This window comes from Taudactylus pleione, unplaced genomic scaffold (assembly GCF_031769625.1).
Source record: "Taudactylus pleione unplaced genomic scaffold, aTauple2 ptg000041l, whole genome shotgun sequence".
In the NCBI taxonomy this organism is placed as follows: domain Eukaryota; kingdom Metazoa; phylum Chordata; class Amphibia; order Anura; family Myobatrachidae; genus Taudactylus; species Taudactylus pleione.
In genome coordinates, this window is record NW_028284443.1 from 46215312 (window position 1) to 46238855 (window position 23544).

At 47.0% G+C, this 23544-nt stretch overlaps 1 protein-coding gene across 2 annotated transcripts in view; it reads right to left on the reverse strand.

Moving 5' to 3' along the window:
• CARS2 (cysteinyl-tRNA synthetase 2, mitochondrial) overlaps positions 1-23544 on the reverse strand; it is a 141470-nt gene that overhangs the window by 104163 nt on the left and 13763 nt on the right. For both annotated transcript variants that reach the window (XM_088458430.1, XM_088458422.1), the window contains exon 2: positions 18587-18637. In XM_088458430.1, coding sequence (XP_088314556.1) covers positions 18587-18637 — 51 coding nt within the window. The remainder of the gene's footprint in view (positions 1-18586; positions 18638-23544) is intronic.

Below are 23544 nucleotides of genomic sequence, written 5' to 3' on the forward strand. Positions count from 1 at the left end.
GAATTTGGTAATTACCTGGTCTCAGATGTTGTTCAACAATTTTTTTTAACTGTTGTTTAAAATCTTTCCACACTTTGTAAATTTCTTCACTTCGTATATTTCTGACCTCAGACAACTGCCCCCATAACTGAATGCAAAGATAAAGTAGGGTCATGTCTACTAACTGCATGTGCAGGTTACACTGTGTACCACCATGTCCTGCTAATAATACTGAATACTATCAGTTCACTAGAGATACAATTGTATCCATAAAACCATATTAGTTTAAAGAAAAGTATTGTTTTTAGAACCTTATTATGATCTAACGATTATTATTGTTCTATTTATTAGTATTTCTCATTATTATATACCACTGAAGAAAATAATTTTTACACTTAGAAAAATTGAATAGAAAAAGATGGCCCCCTCTATTCACTTGATTATTGGCTAATTATTTTATTTTTTTGCGGGACATAACGGTAGATCAGTCAGCTCGGCTGCAGTTGATCTTTTTTTTGGGGTATACTCATCTTGATTTTTCGTTTTTGCTTTGTGTTGTAAGCACCCATAGAGCGAATTACATCTGCAATGCATGTTGTGTTTCTGTGTTGGTGCATTGCTGGGTTGCGCTGATTATTGGCCGTCCTTTCTTGCCACCATACAGTCTTTAACATGTTGATCCATCAATAAATAGCTAACCTTTTTAATGCCATTTTCTCTCTGTGTCATTGTTTTATTTAAGTTTATTTAAAGTTATGTGACTTATGCAGAAGACACACAATAGCCATTAGGAGTTTGAAGAATTTCATATTTTTACTAAATCATTACATGCGGCTAAAATGTATTATTTATTACCAGTTATTTATATAGCGCACACATATTCCGCAGCACTTAACAGATAATATTTAGCCATTCACATCAGTCCCTGCCCCAGTGGAGCTTACAATCTATATTCCCTATCACATGCGCACACACATACACACTAGCGTTCATTTTGTGTTGGTAGCCAATTAACCTACCAGTAAATTTTGGAGTGTGGAAGGAAACCGGAGTACCAGGAGGAAACCCATGAAAGCACAGGGTGAATATGCAAACTCCGCACAGGTAGGACTGTGGTGGGAATTGAACCCATGACTTCAGTGCTGTGAGGCAGTAATACTAACCATTTACACCGTCTGTGCATTACTAGGTGGCAATGGGGCAGCAAAGGAGCCTTCACATGTAGTATCTTATGGGTGTGTCATTTCATGTTTACTAAAATAACTATGGGTATTTAACTTGCTGTGTAGATTAATAATAGTAATAATTGTAATTATACTATACGATCTAGAGTGGATATTAAATAAATTGAGCATTTCAGTGGGTGATCAGACATAAGAAAAGATTGTGGAGTGAGGGCCTAGAGGAAGACGAGTAGTGTCAACAGCTGATTGTATTCAATACCAGTGCCATTAACACAAAGAAACTAGTATCTCTGAGGTGTAAAACAAGTAGAAAAGCTTATTTTGTCCAGTTGCAGCCCACAGATGGTATTTTGTTAGGTTCCGGTACAAAATCATTCAGTCACTGTTAATACACATTTTTATTCCATTTTGAAAACTACCCAACAGATGCCATGTTACATGTAGCAATAATTACACAGCTGGCAAAGTAATCATACCTAGAACGGTGAGTTACTGAACCAGTGTTTTCAGGGAAGCTTTTATGGTCTGCTGTCAGCATCCTCATTTAAAGTTTTACATCTATTAGCAGTTGTTGTAATCTTCTACAGTCAATAGGATATAGTTGTTGAAAGCGTCACATTGTAAAGTTCCTTAGAACCAGTTCATTTAGACAGTTCCTACATTTGAAAGTAATACAGGAACCTTAAGTATGCAACAAGTGCCAGAAACCCTTACAAGCCTTATGTTAGATAGGGCTGATTGTATGAGTGGAATGGAACGCATAAGAAAATTAACCCCCTGGATTTGGCTTAAGTGTCGGGTTGTAAAACCTAACATTTTTGTTCGTGTTCATACCCTATATTTACTAGCCGTGTCTTGCTAGTAAAAGCATGGTCCTTTTACATTTCGGGCATGAACACAAACAAAAATGTTGGGTTTTACAACCCGACATTTAGTAAATAAACCCCTAGATCACTTATGAATGCAACATGCACTTTTTCTCAGTTCGCCTGTAAAGACTGCTGGTTGTGGTGTATGTGTGGAAGACAGCTCCACTTTTAGGTCAGTGACTTTTACAACAGTCAACTGTAAGTGAAGCTCTGGAACCAACAATTAATTGTGATTAGAAATGGTCTTAATTGTGTCTGGATGGAGAGATTTGCAGCATCACTTTCCTGCTCCTATAACTGAATGTAATTCTAAGTACACATCTCTATGCTGCATGTATGGAGAACTCTGCAGTACCAGTATAGTATTGTATCACCAGTTTGTAAAGTTTAGTTTATCAGCCTTTATATAAATAATTGCACACTTTGTGCGTCAAACTCTTGAATGATGATGTAAACTGTGCCTGTTACATGCTTTATTATTCTTTAGAGTATACCATTATTTTCCCAATGTCCTGGTGAAGAAAGCAAACAGTTTAGAACCAGGTTATATTATGACGGTAAAACATATTTTAACTGTATTATAGCATAACCTCAATCTAGGTTGTACAACAGAATGAAAGGGAGCATAATAAAAAGATAAACAGCAATCACATAAATATAAATACCAATTTTGTATTCCTCCAAAGTTTCCAGCTTGTGACCATTGAATTGCCTGGATATGGGGAATTTTGAGCTATGCAGCAGGCCAAATGTTTTTTGCAAATTGAGATTGGTAGGATTTTCTTAGGGATAAGATTCTTCATATAGCACAACAAAACTCTCATAAAGGATATAAGGGGTTAAGTAGGCTTTAGGCAATTGCTGCAACACAAAGTCATCCCACCAGTAATTACAAGGACATATGTTGGTCTCTGTACCCAGTATCCAGATGAATGGTCCACAGACAAAAGGTAGACAATGTATAGGTCAACAGGTGCAAAAAGGTTGCTGCAAAAAAAAAAAAAAAAAGGGTCACCATATAATTTTTTTCTTTCAAAATTGTTAAGGTTAGGGCTAGGCACTTGGGTCAGGGCTAGGGTGCTGGAGGGGACGGTCAGGTTTACGCACTTGAGGGAGAGTTAGTGTTAGGCTTAAAATACTAAAAAAAGAAGGTGTCGACCATTTGTCAGTCTACCTTTTGCATGTCGACCTATACATTGTCAACCTTTTGTCTGTCGATCTCTTATACCACACCCTCTATAGCCGAGCAATGTGAGTTGTTCATATGTTTAACAAGCAATACAAATCAATAAGCTCATGTATATTACATCTCCATACACTGTAATACTAGTTTAGCAAAAAAATCTGTTTAATAAACAGTGGATATACAGTCAGGTGCATAAATATTGGGACATTGACAGAATTTTCATATTTTGGCCTCTATTCACCACCACAATGGATTTGAAATGAAACAAACAAGATGTGCTTTAACTGCAGACTTTCAGATTTAATTTGAGGGTAATTACATCCAAATCAGGTGAACGGTGTAGGAATTACAACGGTTTCTATATGTGCCTCCCACTTTTTAAGGGGCCAAAAGTAATGGGACTATCAACTCAAAAGCTATTTCATGGACAGGTGTGGGCTATTCCCTCGTTATTTCATTATCAATTAAGCAGGTAAAAGGTCTGGAGTTGATTCTAGGTGTGACATTTGCATTTGGAATCAGTTGCTGTTGACTCTCAATATGAGATCCAAAGAGCTGTCACTATCAGTGAAGCAAGCCATCATTAGGCTGAAAAATCAAAACAAACCCATCAGAAATATAGCAAAATCATTAGATGTGGCCAAATCAACCGTTTGGAACATTCTTAAAAAGAAAGAACGCACCGGAGAGCTCAGCAACACCAAAAGACCCGGAAAACAACTGTGGTGGATGACAGAAGAATTATTTCCCTGGTGAAGAAAAACCCCTTCACAATAGTTGGCCAAATCAAGAACACTCTCCAGGAGGTAGGTGTATATGTGTCAAAGTCAACAATCAAGAGAAGACTTCATAAGAGTAAATATAGAGGGTTCACCACAAGATGCAAACCATTGGTGAGCCACAAAAACAGGAAGACCAGCTTAGAGTTTGCCAAACAACATCTAAAAAAGCCATTACAGTTCTGGAACAACATCCTATAGACAGATGAGAAAAAGATCAACTTGTATCAGAGTGATGGGAAGAGAAGAGTATGGAGAAGCAAAGGAACTGCTCATGATCCAAAACGTACCACCTCATCAGTGAAGCATGGTGGTGGTAGTGTCATGGCGTGGGCATGTATGGCTGCCAATGGAACTGGTTCCCTTGTATTTATTGATAATGTGACTGCTGACAAAAGCAGCAGAATGATTCTGAAGTGTTTCAGGCAATATAATATGCTCATATTCAGTCAAATGCTTCAGAACTCATTGGACGGCGCTTCACAGTGCAGATGGACAATGACCCGAAGCATACTGCAAAAGCAACCAAAGAGTTTTTTAAGGCTAAAAAGTGGAATGTTATGCAATGGCCAAGTCAATCCCCTGACCTGAATCCGATTGAGCATGCATTTCACTTGATGAAGACAAAACTGAAGGGAAAATGCCCCAAGAACAAGCAGGAACTGAAGACATTTGCAGTAGAGGCCTGGCAGAGCATCACCAGGGATGAAACCCAGCGTCTGGTGATGTCTATGCGTTCCAGACTTCAGGCTGTAATTGCCTGCAAAGGATTTGCAACAAAGTATTAAAAAGTGAAAGTTAGATTTAGGATTGTTTAGTTTGTCCCATTACTTTTGGCCCCTTAAAAAGTGGGAGGCACATATAGAAACCGTTGTAAACCCTACACCGTTCACCTGATTTGGATGCAATTACCCTCAAATTAAATCTGAAAGTCTGCAGTTAAAGCACATCTTGTTTGTTTCAGTTCAAAGCCATTGTGGTGGTGAATAGAGGCCAAAATATGAAAATTCTGTCAATGTCCCAATATTTATGCACCTGACTGTAGACTTTGCTAGTTAGATCTTAGAGGGTGATACAGCTTTGGACGGAATTGCAAAGCTGCACACTGGCAACTCTGCAATTCCGTCTTTGCTAATATGTAAATCCAGCAGGAGGTGTATGACCGAGATTGCAGGCTGGGATCACCATTGCGACCATTGGTTGTGATGGTGGATGGCGCCGGGCCGCCGGCTGCTGAGTAAGCTGAAGCTTACTCAGGCTGGCTGGCTTGCGAGGCCAGGAAACTGCGTCTGTAGACACAGTCCCTGGCCTTGCCACTCCTGGAAAACTGCATATTCGCAGAACGGGTCCTGAGCACGCGCAGATTCACGATAATCGGTAACCTGCGTTCAGCATTGCACATACATACTGAATCAGGCCCTTAAGCCGGCCATACATGTTGCGATGGAACCGTGCGACGCGTCGGGAGATTCGACGTCCAACATATCGGGCGGTCCCCACACACTGTGCATTTGGGTGGCTGCCCGCCCGATATGCCAGCTCCTCCCTCCCACACCCGCATAGCGCTGCATGGGATCGCACATCGCATCCCCTGATTGACTGATCCTGCAGTAAGATCAGGGGGTGCGATGTACATACCCAAGGGTGCGTGCTTGGTCCGATATCAGGCCCATACACTGTGCAATATAGCAGCCAAATCGTACCAATCCGTCGGATTGGCTGCTTTATCGCACCGTGTATGGCCCACTTTAGACCGATAAAGAGAAACAGCCGTGTTATTGAGGGATTTAGTCACAGATTATAGTATGAAGTGCAAATGTTATTTAGTGCACAATGTCCCCATCATTAGTTGATACTTTGGGTTTTACCAAAAACATTACAGCCTGAAATTCTTCTTTAGTAACAGCTTCTATAAAATAATTTGGGTTACATTATGTGAAGAGGGTGACATGCAGGAAAGCAGAGTACTTAGCATAATATATTCTATAATAACACAAGTGTTGGGAAAATAAAATTATTGGAACATCTATATAGAAACATTTACTTAGGCAGTATAATTAAGCCAGCGACGTAGAATGTGCGACAGATGTTTACATAAATGTCAGCTTGCAGTGAGCAACTTGTAAGTTATTTCTACATCAGCAGCTGGTTTCAAGAAAAAGAAAGACTAAGAAAACTTTACATTATATTAACAAGTCTAATTTTGTGCACATAGACAAATCAAATGGAACATAATCAGGGCAAAGTAGTACAATTTCTACTTTCCCATATAATTTCTTAAATACAGTCTGTTCTTTCTTACACACTAGACAATATGCAAAAAATGAGAGTTATGGTAAAACTTACCTTTGTTAACTCTCTTTCTTCAAAGTCCATAGGGTCCACAGGGAGACATTGGGGTGTAAGTGGGACGTGGAGGACCGGACACCAACAGTAAAGCTTTTAAATCCCAGGATGCTCCAGTCCTTTCCCCTGTACCCCACTCAAAGACTTCTGGGTGCAAAGTCCATTCTCCTGCATGCACATCGCGACGGCTGAGGAAATCGCTTCCCAATCGAGAATACCCGGGATGAACACTGCGGAAATGGCTGGGAGATTGCATTCGCCCATGTGAGAATGCTGGACACCTCCATCATTGTTGATTAACTTCTAGTGCCTCCTTGATGATTGAGGTAGGCCACAGCCGTAGCATTGTCGGACTGTACTTGTACTGGCCTGCTTTTTAGAATATTCTGAGCGAGAGTGAGAGCTCTGTATATGGATCGAAATTCCAGGATGTTGATTGGCAACATTGCCTCGATTGGGAACCATCGGCCCCGGAAGGAGTGTTGGCTGGTTACTGCGCCCCACCCTCTGAGGCTTGCGTCCGTGGTGATAAGAGCCCAATCCGGGATCCGAAAGGGACTATCCTGGTTCAAATGGGGAGTCTGTAGCCACAAGGCTATGAACAGGCAATCCTCTGGGGGGAGGCTCATCGTCTGGGATCTGAGCAGATGAGGTAGTCCATTCCACCTGGAGAGGATCAGGTGTTGCAGGGGCCTGGATTGAAACTGGGCGAACTCCACCATGTCGAAGGTGGATACCATTGATCCCAAGGCCTGCATTGCAAAGTGAATCGACACAGTATATCACTGAAATCTTGTCTGCCGTCAGGAAGATTCTCTGAACTAGAGAGTCCAGGAGAGCTCCCAAATGTACCATCCTTTGAGAGGGTGTCAGGGAAAACTTCATCCAGTTGATCAGCCAACCATGCATGTGTAGAAAGGTAATGGTTACCTGCAGATGGCATTGAAGAGTCTCTGGGGAGCTTGCCAACAGCAAAAGATCATCCAAGTATGGGAGCAGTCTGATCCCTTGACAATGAAGTTAGGCCGCCATGACTGCCATGAACTCGGTAAAAACTGGAGGGGCCGTTGAGAGGCCAAGCGGTAGAGCCTGAAATTGGTGATGTTGCTGTAGTATAGCAAACCAGGAATATTGTTCATGAGAAGACGCTATAGGCACATGTAGGCAAGCGTCCTGAATGTTCAGGGAAACCATAAAGTCTCCAGGCTCCATAGCTAGGATAATAGAGAGTTTCCATATGAAACTTTGGCACCCTGATAAACTTGTTCAGAGATCTGCGATTGAGGATAGGCCGATGAAACCCATTGGGCTTCTGAACTAAGAATAGGGTAGAATAATAGCTCTTGCCTCATTGTGAGGAGGGGACCCGAATTATTACGCCTGAATTTAGTAAGGACTGAATGGCTTTGTGGAGCAGCAGGGCCTTGGTTAAGACCAATGGAGCTCCTGTGCAAAATAACTGTTGGGGGGGGGGGGGGGGGCGCCTCAAGGAGAGGGTGTATCTGTGGGAGACCACTTCTCTTAACCAGGCATCTGATGTGGTCTAATGCCAAACCTGGACGAACTGAAGAAGTCCCCAGGGCGAGGCCTGACCCATCAGGCTGCAGGCTTGTTCGTAGACTTGGCTGGTGGACATCTAGTAGTTCAGGCCTGTTTCGCCCTAGGCTTGGATGTCTTGGCTGACATCTAGTGCCATGGAAAAGACTGACCTTTGCTTTTTCTTTAGGGCGAAAGGATGACGTCCGAGGCTTTGTATTACATGCAGAGGGCAGGAATGCCATCTTGTTAGCCGCCAAGGTAGTCACAATTTTATCTAGCTCTGGACCAAATAGGATGTCCCCCGAATAGGGAAGAGACTCCAGAGCTCATTTTGAATCTGAATCTGCTTTCCAGGTACAGAGCCAAACAATAGGAGAGCCGTATCCATAGCTGCCTCGCCTAATTAGGAGGCTGCATCCCTAATGTGAGATACATAATAAAGCATCAGAGGGAAGTGTTTATTCTAGGGTTTCTGCCCAACTCTCAATGGCTTTCGCCACACAGGCCTAGCAGGATGAGTAATAGCTCCTGTAAGAAAGTAAATAGATTTATGACAAGCTTCTATACGTCTGTAGTCTCCTTCATGAAGGTAGCAGTGTGAATGGGTAACGTGGCATTTTTTACCAAACGAGTTACATGAGAATCCACCGCTGGGGGAACTTCCCATTTAGTGCAATCAATAGCTGGGAGAGTGTTAAAGGAACTGAATCGTTTTGGGATTTGAAACCTTTTACCAGGCATGATCCATGCTTCACTCATATGATCAGATAGCTGGTCTGATTGAGGGAACTCTGGTAAAACTACAGATTGTCATGTAACGGAGTGGACTGGAAGGAAAACCGAGCCTGTTTAGAGGTTTGGTAGGTAAAGGCTTTTCCTTGTGTAGCAGTTGCTGCAAGGCTGTAGAAGTAGTCTGTACTGAAGTAGACCGCATGTCTACCAATGGGGGAGGCAAAGGATTTGCAGGGAGTACCTGCTGTGGCGATCCCACAGGGGGAGCCACTACGGGGACTTGTGATGTCAGTGGGGCCGGCCCCAGACGGTAGGCGTTCCCGTCGGAACGCCTCCGTCTGGGTAGCCACACCCCCGGCCCGCCCACCAAAGGGGGCGTGCTGTCACTCAACATCAACAGCACGCCCCCTTTGGTACGAGACCCGGAGCGACGGTTTGCCCGTCGCTATCCGGGTCTTGCGCATGCGCACGACGGAGCCGGCTCCGTCATGCGCATGTGCACTGGGCCACCATCGACCCGCTTGCGAGCGCAGAGCGCTCGCGAGCGCATCTGAATCAGGCTCAATGTTCAAAATTTTTTTCCAGGATTTGTGAAAAGGCAGCCCAGGGAGGGTCCTGAGGAAGAGACACCGGGGCTGAGGGACCAGGGGCTGTGGCTCAGGGACCAGGGGTTGTGTAGCAATTAGTGCAAAGCCCATCCTGTATAAAGTCCCCTGGGACCAAACCCGCTGGGCAGGCTTTACAGGACAACATAATAGGGGCAGGATCCTGTGGCTGTTTATTATTCTTTACTCGTCCCACCATAGTAATGATACAATGCAGTAAACACATTGCAGTATGAGAAATATGGCACCAATGTAGTGTGCAAACACGCTATATGTGACCCAATATCACATGAAACAGTGCTATATATGTCCTGATGTAGTATGCAACAGCATTAAAAATGACAGCGCTATATATGTCCTGATGTAGTATGCAACAACACTATATATGGCCCAAGGTAATGTGCAACAGCGCAATATACAGTATGTATATAAAGGTAGCACAATATAGTGTGCAACTGCACTGCTGGTAGGCCACCTGGAGTGACAGCGCTTTAAAAGGCAAAAGTTAGTTGCAAAAGCGCTACATCTAATACCAAGTGGCGTACAACCGCGTTAGATATGGAACCATGTAGTGTGCAACGCGGTGTGAAGTATGTGATAGCCCTCACAAATGTGAGGTACAATGACCCTCTATACCTTAGTATGACAGGGTACTGTAGAAGAAAGGGATAGTTATAACTGACAGTAGAGAAAAGAAGAAGTTAGCGCTAGCACAAGTCACATAGAAATCAGAAAGAAAAATCACATTTTCTGCAATGGGCACGAATATCAACTACACAGACCACAGTTGTGGGTAGGGAAATAGCACTGTATGACCCGGCCCTTGGGAGAGGTATACAGGGAAACTGGACCCAGCAATTCACGGAGATTTGCTTGCCTAAAATGGCTGCTGTGTGTCTCTGAGGGGGCAGAGGGTGGAGGAGGAGCAGCCCAGAGAACACCAGGAACGCAATGGAATGGCGCCCTGAGCTGGGGGGAGGGGCTGCTGGGAGAGTGCCTTTTTCCCTTGGCTGATGTTAACCACCGGGTCCCCTGGCCTTAATTATGCCTCTGTGCCAGTATGTTACTGCCTCGGTGGTCTAGTGTAGTGATGGGCTGCCTCCCCAGTGTCCACATCAGCTCCTCCGATCTGTCTCCAGAGACAGTAGGCAAGACTGCACTATTATGCGGCTCCCTGCGAACGGGGTTCCGCCTTACCTGTCCCCTGGTTTCCGGGCTGCAGTCTAGGGGTCCGGGGAGCTTGCTAACTATTCCCCCTCGGAGACCCGTCAGGAGTACCTAGCACAAGCTTGGAGTCACGGCGCCGCGGGGGGTGATGGGGTGGCAGCACAGACACCCAGAAGACAGTCTGGTGCTGCTCACCCTTCTGGTAGAAATAAGAATTAAATCAATGAAAATAAAAGCTTGGGCTGTATAAGGCAGCCCCTTGTTATTATGGTGGTCCAGCTCCTTGCCGGACACCAACGAAACTGAAGTGCCCTAAGGCTGTGGGCGGGGTATAGGTAGAAGGACTGGAGCATCCTGGGATTGAAAAGCTTTGCTGTTGGTGTCCGGTCCTCCAGGCCCCAGCTACACCCCAATGTCTCCCTGTAGAGCCCTATGGACCCTGTAGAAGAAATACCAATTTATTGCCTTGGGGTATAGCTGGATCTGGATCCACGGGCACCACGCAGTTAAAGCTTTGCTGCTCCCAGGATGCACATGGGTCCGTCCTCCTCTATACCCCGCCCCCGAGCCACAGCACCTCAGTTTTTAGCTGGTGCCCGGCCGGAGTCGGGTCACCCTGGAGCAGTGGGGCTGCATAAGCAGCCCCTAAGCTTTGTTTTAATTTTTTTTAAAGAAGATTTTATTTTATTTTTTTACTATCTTCAGAGCGGCAGCATAAGACTGTCCATCTGGACGTCCATGCTGCCGCTCCAACAAGCCCCGCTGGCGCTGCGACGCCGGTACTGATCCGGGGATCGCAGCGGGACCCCGGAGTCAGTGCTAGCGTGGCTCCGGGACCTCCCACAGACTGCTGCCGGACTCAAGGGGCCAGGTAAGCCGCGTGCAGTGCTGTCAGCGCTGCGCGCGAGGAAAGTTATGCAGTCTTTATGCCGCCGGTCTCTGGGGACAGACCGGCGGCGCTAGTAGCGGCGGCGGGCTCCCCCCTCTGTGGATTACCCCGCGTGTCCGCTGGACCACCAGGGTGTAAGGCCGGCAGGGAACGGCGTCCCTGGGGTTCCATACTAGCAGGGGAGGCAGCCTTCCCTGCTTGAGCGGCTCCTCCCCTCAGCCCAGCGCGCCTTCTCTCAAGCGTGCTGGCGTCGCTGGGCTGTGCTCTCTCGGCCACTCCTCCTCAGAGCTCTCCGGCGGCCATCTTCCCAGGCAGCAATGCAGAGCTCCCAGGCAGGCTTCCAGTGGACCGGACCCCCTGCGTACCTCTCCCCTGATCAGGACAGTGTTCGCAGCGCTATAGCCCTCCCAGACACTGAATCTGGGAGGTTGATTGTAGCTGAAGGTGCAGGGAGTATATCTTCCTGCATGGTATGTGACTATTGCTAGTGCTGTTGTCTGTGCTTTTTCTACTTACTGTCAGCGTTTTACCTATCCCTTTCCTTCTCCTATGACCCGCTGGTGCATGGGGGAGGGGTGTTCTTTCTGTGTACCTCACTTATATAGATCTACGTATTTGTGAGGTCCGTCACATACAGCGGTGTGCTACTCAGTACCAGATTGTGGGCTGTTTGTGTTGCATACTTGGGAGTACGTGGGTGTTATACGCCTTACCTCGTTTCGGTGAGACACTTTTATTGCAAAAAAGTTTGTGTCATGTCTGATGAGGAGAATGAGCGCTCCGTGGCTCCTGTGTTGGTTTCCTGCTGACGCTGTTCGGCAGGAGTTGACGGGGCGGATTTGTCTCAGGACGGTCTGTGTGGGCGGTGCCAGTTGGTACCTGGACTTTCTAAACCCCCGGTGGCGCAGGATCCTCCGTGGGCGATGTTTACGCAAGTGCTGGCGTCGATCGCGGACCGACTTGCGGTCCCGACTGCGGCCCCTTCTAGGGCGTTGCCCCAGCCTACCATCCCCCGTTCTCCGGGTGTGACGCGTCTGGTACAGTCTCCTCCCGGGTCTCAGACTGTGGGTCCTTATGCAGGTTTGCCGGTCTACGTGCAATCCCCCACGGTACAACAGCAGTCGATGGTACCTTTTCAGGGCTATCCTCAGGCAGTACCCCCGCCTTGGGTGGACGTCCTCTCCAGCTCTGTTCAGAGCCTGGCGGCTTCGTCATCGGCTTTTCAATCTATGTTGCACAGTGATTTGCCCCCTCGGGCGTCCAAGCGTTCCGTTCCGGCTTCACTGGCGGCTCAGTTCACGGACACGGACGTGTCTTCGGATGACGGGGAGATCCATGAAGACTCTGACTCGGATGCCGGGGCCCAGGAGGTGGAGGCTAAGTCTTCCATTAATGTGCCGGCATTGGTTAGGGCGGTGCGGGCCATCCTTCACATTGAGGAGGATGTGCCGGCCCCCAGGTCAAAGTACCCAAATTTTAAAAAGGCCAAAGTAGCTTCGACGGTTTTTCCCCTGTCCGATCAGTTGACGGAACATATGGCAGGGGCCTGGCAGTTGCCCAGCAAGAGGTTCCAACCGCAGAAGCGGTTGGCTTCGAACTATCCGTTTCCGGAGGCTCATTGCAGGAAGTGGGAAACTCCTCCCGCGGTGGATTCCCACGTTACCCGCTTAATTAAAAGCGCTACACTGCCTTTGCCGTCAATCTCCTCCCTGAAAGATCCCATGGACAGGAAGGTGGAGACTTGTTTGAAGTCTATCTACTCTCTCTCGGGGGCGGTGGCCCGTCCGTCCATGGCCATCTCTTGGGTGGCTAAGGCCATCGAGAGCTGGGCCAATGCTTTGGAGGATACCTTTCCGGAAGATGCTCCGGAGATCCAGACAGCGTTGATAGGTCAAATGAGGAATGTGGCTTCCTACATTGGGGAAGCATCGTTAGATGCAAGCCTGCTGTCCTCTCGGGTGTCGGCTGCAGCTGTGTCGGTCCTTGTGGCTGAGGTCTTGGAGAGCTGACGCTGACTCAAAAAAGGGGCTGGAGGCCTTACCTTTTAATGGGGAGTTGCTTTTTGGTCCAGACTTGGACAAAATTGTGGACACTCTGGCTAAATCTAAATCAGCCTTCCTCCCTTCGGCTTCTGCACCTACCAAGGTTCGGAGCTCTGCTTTTCAGTCCTTTCGGGTTCAGGGCAAGGCCAAAGGTCAGTCCTTCCCAAGGCAGTCGACGACCAAGGCCGCTTCTAAGCCCAAGAAACAGGCCTGGAGTGCCAGGCGCCCTTCTTCCAAGCAGGAAGATAAACCTTCTGCCTGATGGGACGGGCCTCCCTCTGGGGGACCCCAGAGTGGGAGGCCGACTTCTTCTATTTGCCCAGTGCTGGCACAATACCACCACGGATGCCTGGGTTCGAGAAGTGGTCTTCCAGGGGTACACCCTGTCTTTTCGGCACAGACCGCCCCACCAGTTTTTCTGCACGAGTCCTTCTCAGGATACGACCAAGTCCTTACAGATTCAGGAAGCTATAGAGTCCTTGCTGACAGCAGGGGTCATTGTTCCCGTTCCTCAATTACAACGAGGGACGGGGTACTATTCTTCTCTGTTTCTGGTGCGGAAACCCAATGGTTCTCATCGCCCTATCCTCAACTTGAAGTCTCTGAACAAATTCCTCAGAGTTCCCAAGTTCAGGATGGAAACGTTACGTTCCATCATTCTGGCGATGGAACCGAGGGATTACATGGTGTCCCTGGATATCCAGGACGCCTACCTCCATGTTCCGATAGCACCTTCGCACCAGCGGTATCTGAGGTTCGCTATCCTTCAACACCATTATCAGTTCCGGGCGCTACCCTTTGGTCTCTCCACGGCACCGAGGGTGTTCACGAAGATTATGGCGGTCATGGCCGCACATCTTCGGAACCAGAATGTACGGCTGCTGCCGTATCTGGACGACCTCCTGTTGCTGGCGAGCTCCCCGAAGGTACTGCTTCAACATCTCCACCTGACGATCGCTTGCCAGAAAGCGCACAGGTGGCTGATAAATTGGAAAAAGTCCTCCCTGATTCCATCTCAGCAGATGGTTCATTTGGGAGCTCTGCTGGATTCTCGTCAGCAAAGGATCTTCCTGACCCCGGAGAAGGTCTCCTCCCTGCAGCTGAGGATACACAGCTGCCTGAGCGGTTGCCGCCTGTCGGTCCATTCGGCTATGAGAGTTCTGGGCTCCATGGTGTCAACATTCGACATGGTGGAATTTGCCCAGTTCCATTCCCGGCCCCTGCAGGGGCTGATTCTATCGGAATGGAACGGGTTACCTCACCGGATCCGCTCTCAGTTGCTGGTGTTGTCCCCGGAGGTTCGGCAGTCTTTGGCTTGGTGGCTTCAGACAGCGCATCTGGTCGAGGGGCGCCCCTTTTGGATCCCGGACTGGGTCCTGCTCACGACGGATGCCAGTCTTCGGGGTTGGGGGGCAGTGACCGGCTCATTGTCACTTCAGGGTCGTTGGTCTGCGGAAGAAGCTCTTCTTCCCATCAACATTCTGGAACTGCGGGCAGTATACCGGGCCCTGCAGTCATCCGGTCCTGCTCTTCACGGAAGGGCGGTTCAGGTGCAGTCCGACAACGCCACCACGGTGGCGTATATCAACCACCAAGGAGGAACTCGCAGTCGGGCAGCGATGTCGGAGGTGTCTCGCATCCTTGCTTGGGCGGAGTGTCACATTCCAGCGATCTCGGCAGTCTTCATTCCCGGAGTCCTCAATTGGGAGGCGGACTTCCTCAGCCGTCACGACGTGCATCCCGGGGAATGGTCGCTTCACCCAGAGGTGTTTGAGCTACTCGTGGACAGGTGGGGGCTGCCGGAGCTGGACTTGATGGCCTCCCGTCACAATAACAAGTTGCCCGTTTACGGGTCAAGGACAAGAGACGCCGGCGCCAGTCTGGTAGACGCGCTGTCGGTGAAATGGACGTTTCACCTGGCGTATCTGTTTCCTCCGATATCCTTACTTCCTAGGGTTCTGCGGAAATTCAAGCAGGACAGCGGCACGCTCGTGCTGGTGGCTCCGGCGTGGCCCAGACGTCCTTGGTACTCCGATCTGAGGCGTCTCTCCATCGACGCTCTGTACCTTCTTCCTCAGCGTCGGGACCTGTTGTCTCAAGGGCCCTGCCTATACCCGGATCTGGGTCGGCTGTCTTTGACGGCGTGGCTCTTGAGACAGCCGTCTTGAGATCTCGGGGCTTCTCCAGTTCGGTTATTGGTACCATGCTCAGGGCACGCAAGCCTGCTTCAGCACGGATTTATCACAGGGTGTGGCACACTTACTTTCAGTGGTGTGAGTCCAGACATTATAATCCTCAGGTGTTCAGAGTTTCTAGGATCTTGGAATTTCTTCAATCAGGATTGGACCTCGGCTTATGCCTTGCATCTCTGAAGGTTCATGTGTCCGCCTTGTCCGTGTGGTTTCAACGGCGGATTGCAATACTGCCGGATGTTCACACCTTTTTCCAAGGTGTTTTCAGGATCCAGCCTCCCTTTGTGCCTCCTGTGGCTCCTTGGGACGTGGCGGTGGTTCTGCGGGTCCTGCAGGGTCCTCCGTTTGAGCCTCTTGAGTCGGTGGAGCTCAAGTGGCTGACGTTCAAGACCGTTTTTCTCCTGGCAATTGCTTCTGCCAGGAGGGTGTCAGAGTTGGGGGCACTTTCCTGTCGCCCCCCTTTTCTGATTTTTCACCAGGACAGAGCGGTGCTCCGCACTCGTCCTGAGTTTTTGCCCAAAGTGGTTTCCAAGTTCCACATTAATCAGGAGCTTGTCGTGCCAGCTTTTCAGTCACCTGATCTTTCCGCTGGTGAGGCTTCCTTAGATGTAGTCCGGGCACTTAGAATCTACGTGGACCGGACTGCTTCGGTTAGGAAGTCGGATTCTTTGTTTGTCCTCTTCGGTTTTCACAAGAGGGGTTGGCCTGCCAACAAGCAGACGTTAGCCCGTTGGCTTCGTTCAGTTATTTGTGAGGCTTATGCACAGGAGGATTTACCTGTGCCAGCCTCTGTTAAGGCTCATTCCACTCATTCTGTGGGTCCCTCTTGGGCTGCTAGACGTGGCGCCTCCGCTGTTCAGCTGTGTAAGGCGGCCACTTGGTCTTCCATTCAAACGTTTTTGAGGTTCTATGCGTTTGACACCTTCGCCTCTCAGGATGCATCCTTTGGGCGCCGGGTACTCCTTTCAGCACAGGAGCGTCCCCACCCTTAGTTGAACTGCTTTAGGACATCCCCAAGGTCAACCCTGTGGACCCCCTATGGACCCTGAAGTAGAAAACAAGAGATATGGTAAGAACTTACCTTTGTTATCTCTGTTTCTACGAAGTCCATAGGGTCCACAGGGCGCCCGCCCTGACGCACCTGGCTTCATATGGGCTGTGTGGCTGGTCACCGGTTTTCCGTCTCCCATTTCTGTGAGTATGGTTTCTTGTGTGTTCCAGTCTTCCTTCTCTCTGTTTAGTCTCCTCCTCCGGCCTTGGCTGCTTACCAACTGAGGTGCTGTGGCTCGGGGGCGGGGTATAGAGGAGGACGGACCCATGTGCATCCTGGGAGCAGCAAAGCTTTAACTGCGTGGTGCCCGTGGATCCAGATCCAGCTATACCCCAAGGTCAACCCTGTGGACCCTATGGACTTCGTAGAAACAGAGATAACAAAGGTAAGTTCTTACCATATCTCTTATCTAATTACATCCCCTTTCACAGTCCACACACATCACACATCATCTTTCTCTCGCATCTTCATGACATTTGGCCGACATTCCGGTGTGAATGGATCATGCAGCCCACCAAGAAACTGTGCATTCTGGCTGGACCAAAATGCAATATATAGCACCTATCCTTGTGTATCAATGCCTATTTCCCTACAGATTGTAAACTTGCGAGTAGGGCCTTCCTACCTATATATCTGTGTGTTATTACCCAGTTTTGTTCTATTTATGTTTACAATTGTAAAGCGCGGAATATGCTGCGCTATATAAGAAACTGTTAATAAATAAAAAATTTAGGAATAACTATAAGTCACAATTCTTACTAACCCATTTATTTTCTTTACCTAAATAATTTCAGTAAATGTTCAGATTTCACCTTGAATAATTGTACATAATCACATCATAAGCTTGGGGTTTCATGAATGCTATGAAGCTGAATTGCACACAAGTAGGCTGCAATTCCACTTGTACTGTATACACAGAACTAAATGCAGATATTCTCCTATATGCCAAATTGAACACATCTATGCGACATCACTGCCCTTTTCTATGCGCTTATTGTTATAGCTACTGTAAATTTATTATTAGTGTGCACTTGTACCAGCTGAAATACCTTTAGGAGACCTGCTAGCACAGCAGTCTCATTGGCAATCAATCCAAGGAAATCCAACAGGGTATGTACCCAGTTAAGTGATGTGCAAATTAATTTGGATTAAATAAGCAAGGCACAATTATGGCGCAACCAATAGCAAGGTTTTGTATTTTTATACCACACTTAAAGGATAGAGATTGAGGGCTATACAGAGGAGAGTACTAATGGATCTCATCAAATGGGACCTTGGTTACACAGGCCTTAATTAAACAATAGATGTGAGCACTAAGATTATATCTGGAAGGGAAAATATTATCTATTCATTTGACTTATTGTGATATTATGTAATATAATGAAAGATGCCACAATAGACTTATAAAGTTGGTTGAGAAAGTGATCAAAACTAGAGCAGATTCACCTAACCTGAAGGAATCACACACCTGATTACTGTAGCTCAGCAGTACAGGTTGAGTCTCCCATATCCAAATATTCCAAAATATGGAATTATTTTGGCATGACTGAAATAATGAAACCTTTGATTTTTGATGGTTCAATGTACAAAAACTTTGTCTAAGGCACAAAATATTAAAAATATTGTATAAAATTACCTTCAGGCTCTGTGTATAAGGTGTATATGACCTATAAATGATTTTAATTTCTGTACACAAAATTAGCTTGAGCCACAAAATTATTGAAAATATTGTATAAAATGACCTGCAGGTTGTGTGTATAAGGTGTATATAACACATATATGCATTATGTGTGTATATTGTGGTCCCATTCCCAAGATATTTCATTATGATATGCAAATATTCCAAAATACAGAATATCCCGTTATCCAAAATACCCATGGTCCCAAGCATTTTGGATATGGGAGACTTAACCTGTATAGCTTCTACTAACTTAATATTTATAAACATTAAATATTCATTAATACAAAAGCTCTTTGGCAGAAATGGTGTCACCTACTTGCGGACAATGAAATAAAAGTAACTTACCATGCATGCCCTAGATGGGCATGATCGTAAACGGTTGGCCCACAGCTATACCTGAAAATAAATATATGGGATATTTTATTAGATCATGGAGTTTTTTGTACATGCGTGCTATGACTTTTCATGTATAATCATGTGCATTTTTTCTTGTTGCAAATAGTAATAGAAAAACAAAGTTTAATTATGATTTTAACGTTATTTACATGTAAAAATAAAAGCGACCATAAATTAAACAATATTATAATGAAAAAGAAAACTAACAAAAGAGTCTGAAGAAATTCCCTCATGAAATTGATGGATTATTACATGTATATTTCACTGAATGATGTCATTCTGGCGCACACGTGCACATCGAAACTAAGCTTAAATACATGATTTTCATTACACTCACTATGCAGAGTTCAGCATCTGGCCACATGCTTCCAGCCAGGAGTACGAGTGGTGCACATAAGGTGGCGTGAACCTCCTGGTGCAGCAGCATACAGTTTGCGGCGGTGGCAGTGTCGGGGGGGGGGAAGGGGGGGGATTTAGACACACTTGCAACTCATGGAATGACAGATCCCAAATACAAATAGGAATTTAGCCATATAGAAATAAACAAGGAGAAACAGTTGCAACTGTCAGATTTAATCAGTTTGGTAATTAAATCATTTGCACCTAGTATAAGGCAGGTGCAATTGCACATTGATGATGATTGCCAGTAGCAAGCCATGCACATATGCTATATATGGGTGACTATACCTATTTATTATCAGTGTGTGCTTCTTTTAAGCAAAGTATTTACAATTTTCTTCCAACAGTCTCACAGTGTATTGGGAGATTCTATTAATTTGTAGATTCAATCCTATATTTCCTATTCATTTTAAATGATCTGTTTTCCCACTGTAATACTGTGCCATTTACATAGATGTTTTACTAGGTCAGTCTGTCCCACAGGCATGTGCTGCACTCAGATTTTTCAAGGAATGCTTTACAGACAGGAGTAATTACACCACAGAGAAAACAATGCTTAGCTGACATCTATGTAGGGGTTGGGTATGAAATACCGACAGCCAAGGCCAGTTTAACAATGGGGCGGGTGGAGCTACAGCTCCAGGCCCCCAATGAAAATAGGCCCATATGAACGAAAATGCCAGTGCTGACAGTTTATTTTTTTCTGTCCTTTCGGCTTTAGCAGCATTACAAAGTCTCATTCCTTCTCCCCCAATAATAGTCCTTAGCCACGCCCATTCAACCCACCAACCCCGGCTGTCCTCAGCTTATCCCCTGCCCATTCACCTCACGGAAGTCCCAAGCCTCATCTGCTCAACTTTGCTGACCGAAGCCCCACCCACCCATGGCAAACGATGCCCCGCCCCCGTGGCCACCCGAAGCCCCGCCTACCTCCACCTTGGCAGGCACCTGCGCTGAACCTTGGCAGCAGGACACTAAAATTATTATTGGAGCCACATAGGCTGAGCTGCTGGTGGAAATACCAGGCAAAAGGACATATGGACACATGGCAGCTACAGGTCGGTGTAATGTTTGTAAACTATACAGTATATATGTGTATGTGTGTGTATATATATAGGGCCGGCGCAACCACTCAGTAAAGCCTGCACTGCAGGGAGGCGCCAGGCTGGAGAGGCACTCTCCACGCAGCTACTGCTGAGACAATTGTTGCTGGTGCCGGCTGTATGACAGGCAGCCGCATCCTACAGGGAAGCGAGGCTGAGCAGCTCTTCTTTACACAGACCCACCCCACCGCAGCCTCCTCAGTGTCTTGCCATTCCCCCTGGCCGGGTCCCCTGCTTCCTCCCCTCTCCCCACTGTGCTGTGTTGCACCTGACCTGACTTGTCAAATTGAATGTTTGGCAGGGTCAGGCAGAGCGGCTGTCTGATGCACGTGGCCCCACCCCGAGTAGCAGGTCACCCTCATGAGAGGCAGCCTGCGGTCAGCGCCCGCCCGCAGAGGAGCACTGAGCTACGAGCTTCTGCCTCCTCCAGTCCCCACTCAGACAACTTCATGTAGAGCAGTCAGCGTCCGGGTGCTGGAAAACAGCCTTCCGACTAGGGCAGAGAGTCTGCTGAGCAAAGCCTGAAGGTGTGGGCGAAGCGGCGCTTGTGGCTCCACCCACGACACGCCCCAGTATGGAGGCACTCTGATTTCTTGTCATGTGCTTCAGTGCTCAGCTCAGCAGCACGGCTGATCTCCTGCACCCTGCTACAGTGAGGTGAGAGAGAAGGGAGGGGAGTCTGCTAAGGGGAGGAGGGGTGGGTATGTATAAGGAGGGGAGATCTGTGTGTGAAGTGGAGGATCTGAGTAAGGGGGGAATTTTTTGTGAGGAAAGCTGTGTGTGTGAGAGAGGAGGTAGCTGAGTGAGGAAAGGTGTGTGTGAGGGGGTGGCTGAGTGAGGAAAGCTGTGTGTGAGGGGGTGGCTGAGTGAGGAAAGCTGTGTGTGGGGGGGTGGTTGAGTGAGGAAAGCTGTGTGTGAGGGGGTGGCTGAGTGAGGAAAGCTGTGTGTGGGGGGGTGGCTGAGTGAGGAAGCTGTGTGTGGGGGGGTGGCTGAGTGAGGAAAGCTGTGTGTGAGGGGGTGGCTGAGTGAGGAAAGCTGTGTGTGAGGGGGTGGCTGAGTGAGGAAGCTGTGTGTGAGGGGGTGGCTGAGTGAGGAAGCTGTGTGTGAGGGGGTGGCTGAGTGAGGAAGCTGTATGTGAGGGGGTAGCTGTATAGGGAAGGGGAGCTGAGGGAAGGAGAGAGCTGTGGGTTGGTCCAAGTGAGATCTGTGTATGTGTGAGAGGAGAGAGCTTTTTAAGGGGAGATGAGCCGAGGGGGGAAGGGGTACCAAGTTAAAGTGGTGCATTGTGTGTTTGAGAGGAGGAGAGCTAAGTGAGGGGAGGAGAGCTATGTGAGGGGGGAGCGCTGTGTGAGAATTTTATATGCTGTATGTATTTATATATACATTATTTATGGAGCCCTAGGTGGTATTTTCGGGGAGCCCAGTATTGCCCTCACAGGCAATAACAAAGAGGGTGGAGGAGGCAGTCCCCTCCCATCATCACCCCCAGCTACTTCTCTTTTCCACCTGTGAGGTGGGTTCCACCTACTACCCTGGCCCTGACGTCAGCTGGCTCGGTTTGCACAAAGGACAGAACATGGTGGCTGTGTCTCTGCTATTGTTAAGCATAATGTTAAAAAGGGCACTACTGAGTGTCGAGACATGAATAAGGGACACTACCTATGTGGTGTAATGTGAATAAGAATGTGCTACAGTTTGGTGTAATTTGAATTGGGCTATGCCCCTTCTTTGTGAGACCACACCCCTTTTTTGCACACACTGTCAATTTATACTAGGGATGTGCAGGCTCGGATAGGTTCGAGTTTGCACGTGGAGTTCGGATTTTTCCCTCCAAAAAAACGGAACTCAGAAAGAGGCAAAACGTCATCTTACATGGACGAACATCATCATTCCTGGACTTTTGTCCAGGAATGATGATGTTCGTCCATGTAAGATGACGTTTTGCCTCTTTCTGAGTTCCGTTTTTTTGGAGGGAAAAATCCGAACTCCACGTGCAAACTCGAACCTATCCGTGCAAACTCGAACCTATAATCAAAGTTTATAATTTGAACAATGAAAAAATGGTTTAAAAATAAAAATGTTACGATAATACAGGACACAGCGCTGCAAAACTTGATGTCAGTTGTTAATCTGACATAACTACACCTAGTGAACAAAAAGAAGAAAAAGTTGCGCTGCTGTGGCTGTATAATTGGTAAATACTTGATTGATTTGAAGAAACACCTAAGCCTCTCTGAATCATATAAAACATTTATTGAACAAACAATAACATATCTTGTAGTTAGAATGTATTTCTTTGATACAAATAAAATCACAGTAATATATTATTGCACAAACTCTTGGGACCATCTGAGGCTGCGTACACTAGAATATCAGCACGATTTGTGAAATTGTAACAACAACTTATGTATATCATGTAGTGTGTATGCACAATTTTGTGTTTCTGTGCGTTGTATAAGACATCCTCTGGTTGGCCATGCTGCACGGTCAACCAGAAGATATCGTGTAGTCTTCATTCTAGCACCCTGCACATGTCACAACCTGTGCAGTTTATGTTTCCTGCCTGGGGTGTCGCTCTCTGCTCTGGTTCTAGTACACAATGGTCTGTGTATCAGACGTTTTTTTGCATCAGCTGAGTGTGTTAGAAGCACCAAAGCAGAGAGCGACAGCCCAGGAAGAAAAGAGAAACTGCATTGGTTGTGACAGATGCAGGGTGCTACAATGAACACTATCGTGTATGAGGTGGTTCAGTTCAAAGAAGGAAATGTCATTCATAAAATTGCACAGTGTGTACGGACAATCACAGGTGGTCCGGGGCAAAGGGAATTCGTCTCGATTGGCCGGCCTTAAAATTAAGTCATCTAAAGCATGAAGAATATAACTGGATATGTACTGTACTTTGGACCACTCAACATCTTCACAGATTCTACAAGGTCTTGAACACTGGACTCCCCCTTTACTACAACTCTTATCCAGCCTTTCCCCATCTCACCACCATGCTCCTGTCAATGTGTTATGTGAAGCAGAGAGTAATGCAGTTTATTCACTCAGCAATTGTCTCTTTTATTCTATTACCATGCAATAGATTTCTATTGCCAATCACACATAATCTAGAACACGTTTTATTTTATTTTGTCAATTCTCTAATTTCTTTGCCTTGACCCTTATAACCACTGTGATGCATCCAAGATCCTGTTTTCCTCTGACCACTGGCCCAACTATCCACCTGCACTCACCTCTATGACTCAAACAGTCTGGGACAACACAAGCTGCACCCCTACCTCTGCCCATCATGACCTTCACACCTTCTGGACCTCTGTATGATGGCCTGCTTAAAATTAAAAATGAGGCTTTGGCCTAACTTAAGCTGATGAAACCTTCCACCAAGAGCTCTGTGTTACTTAG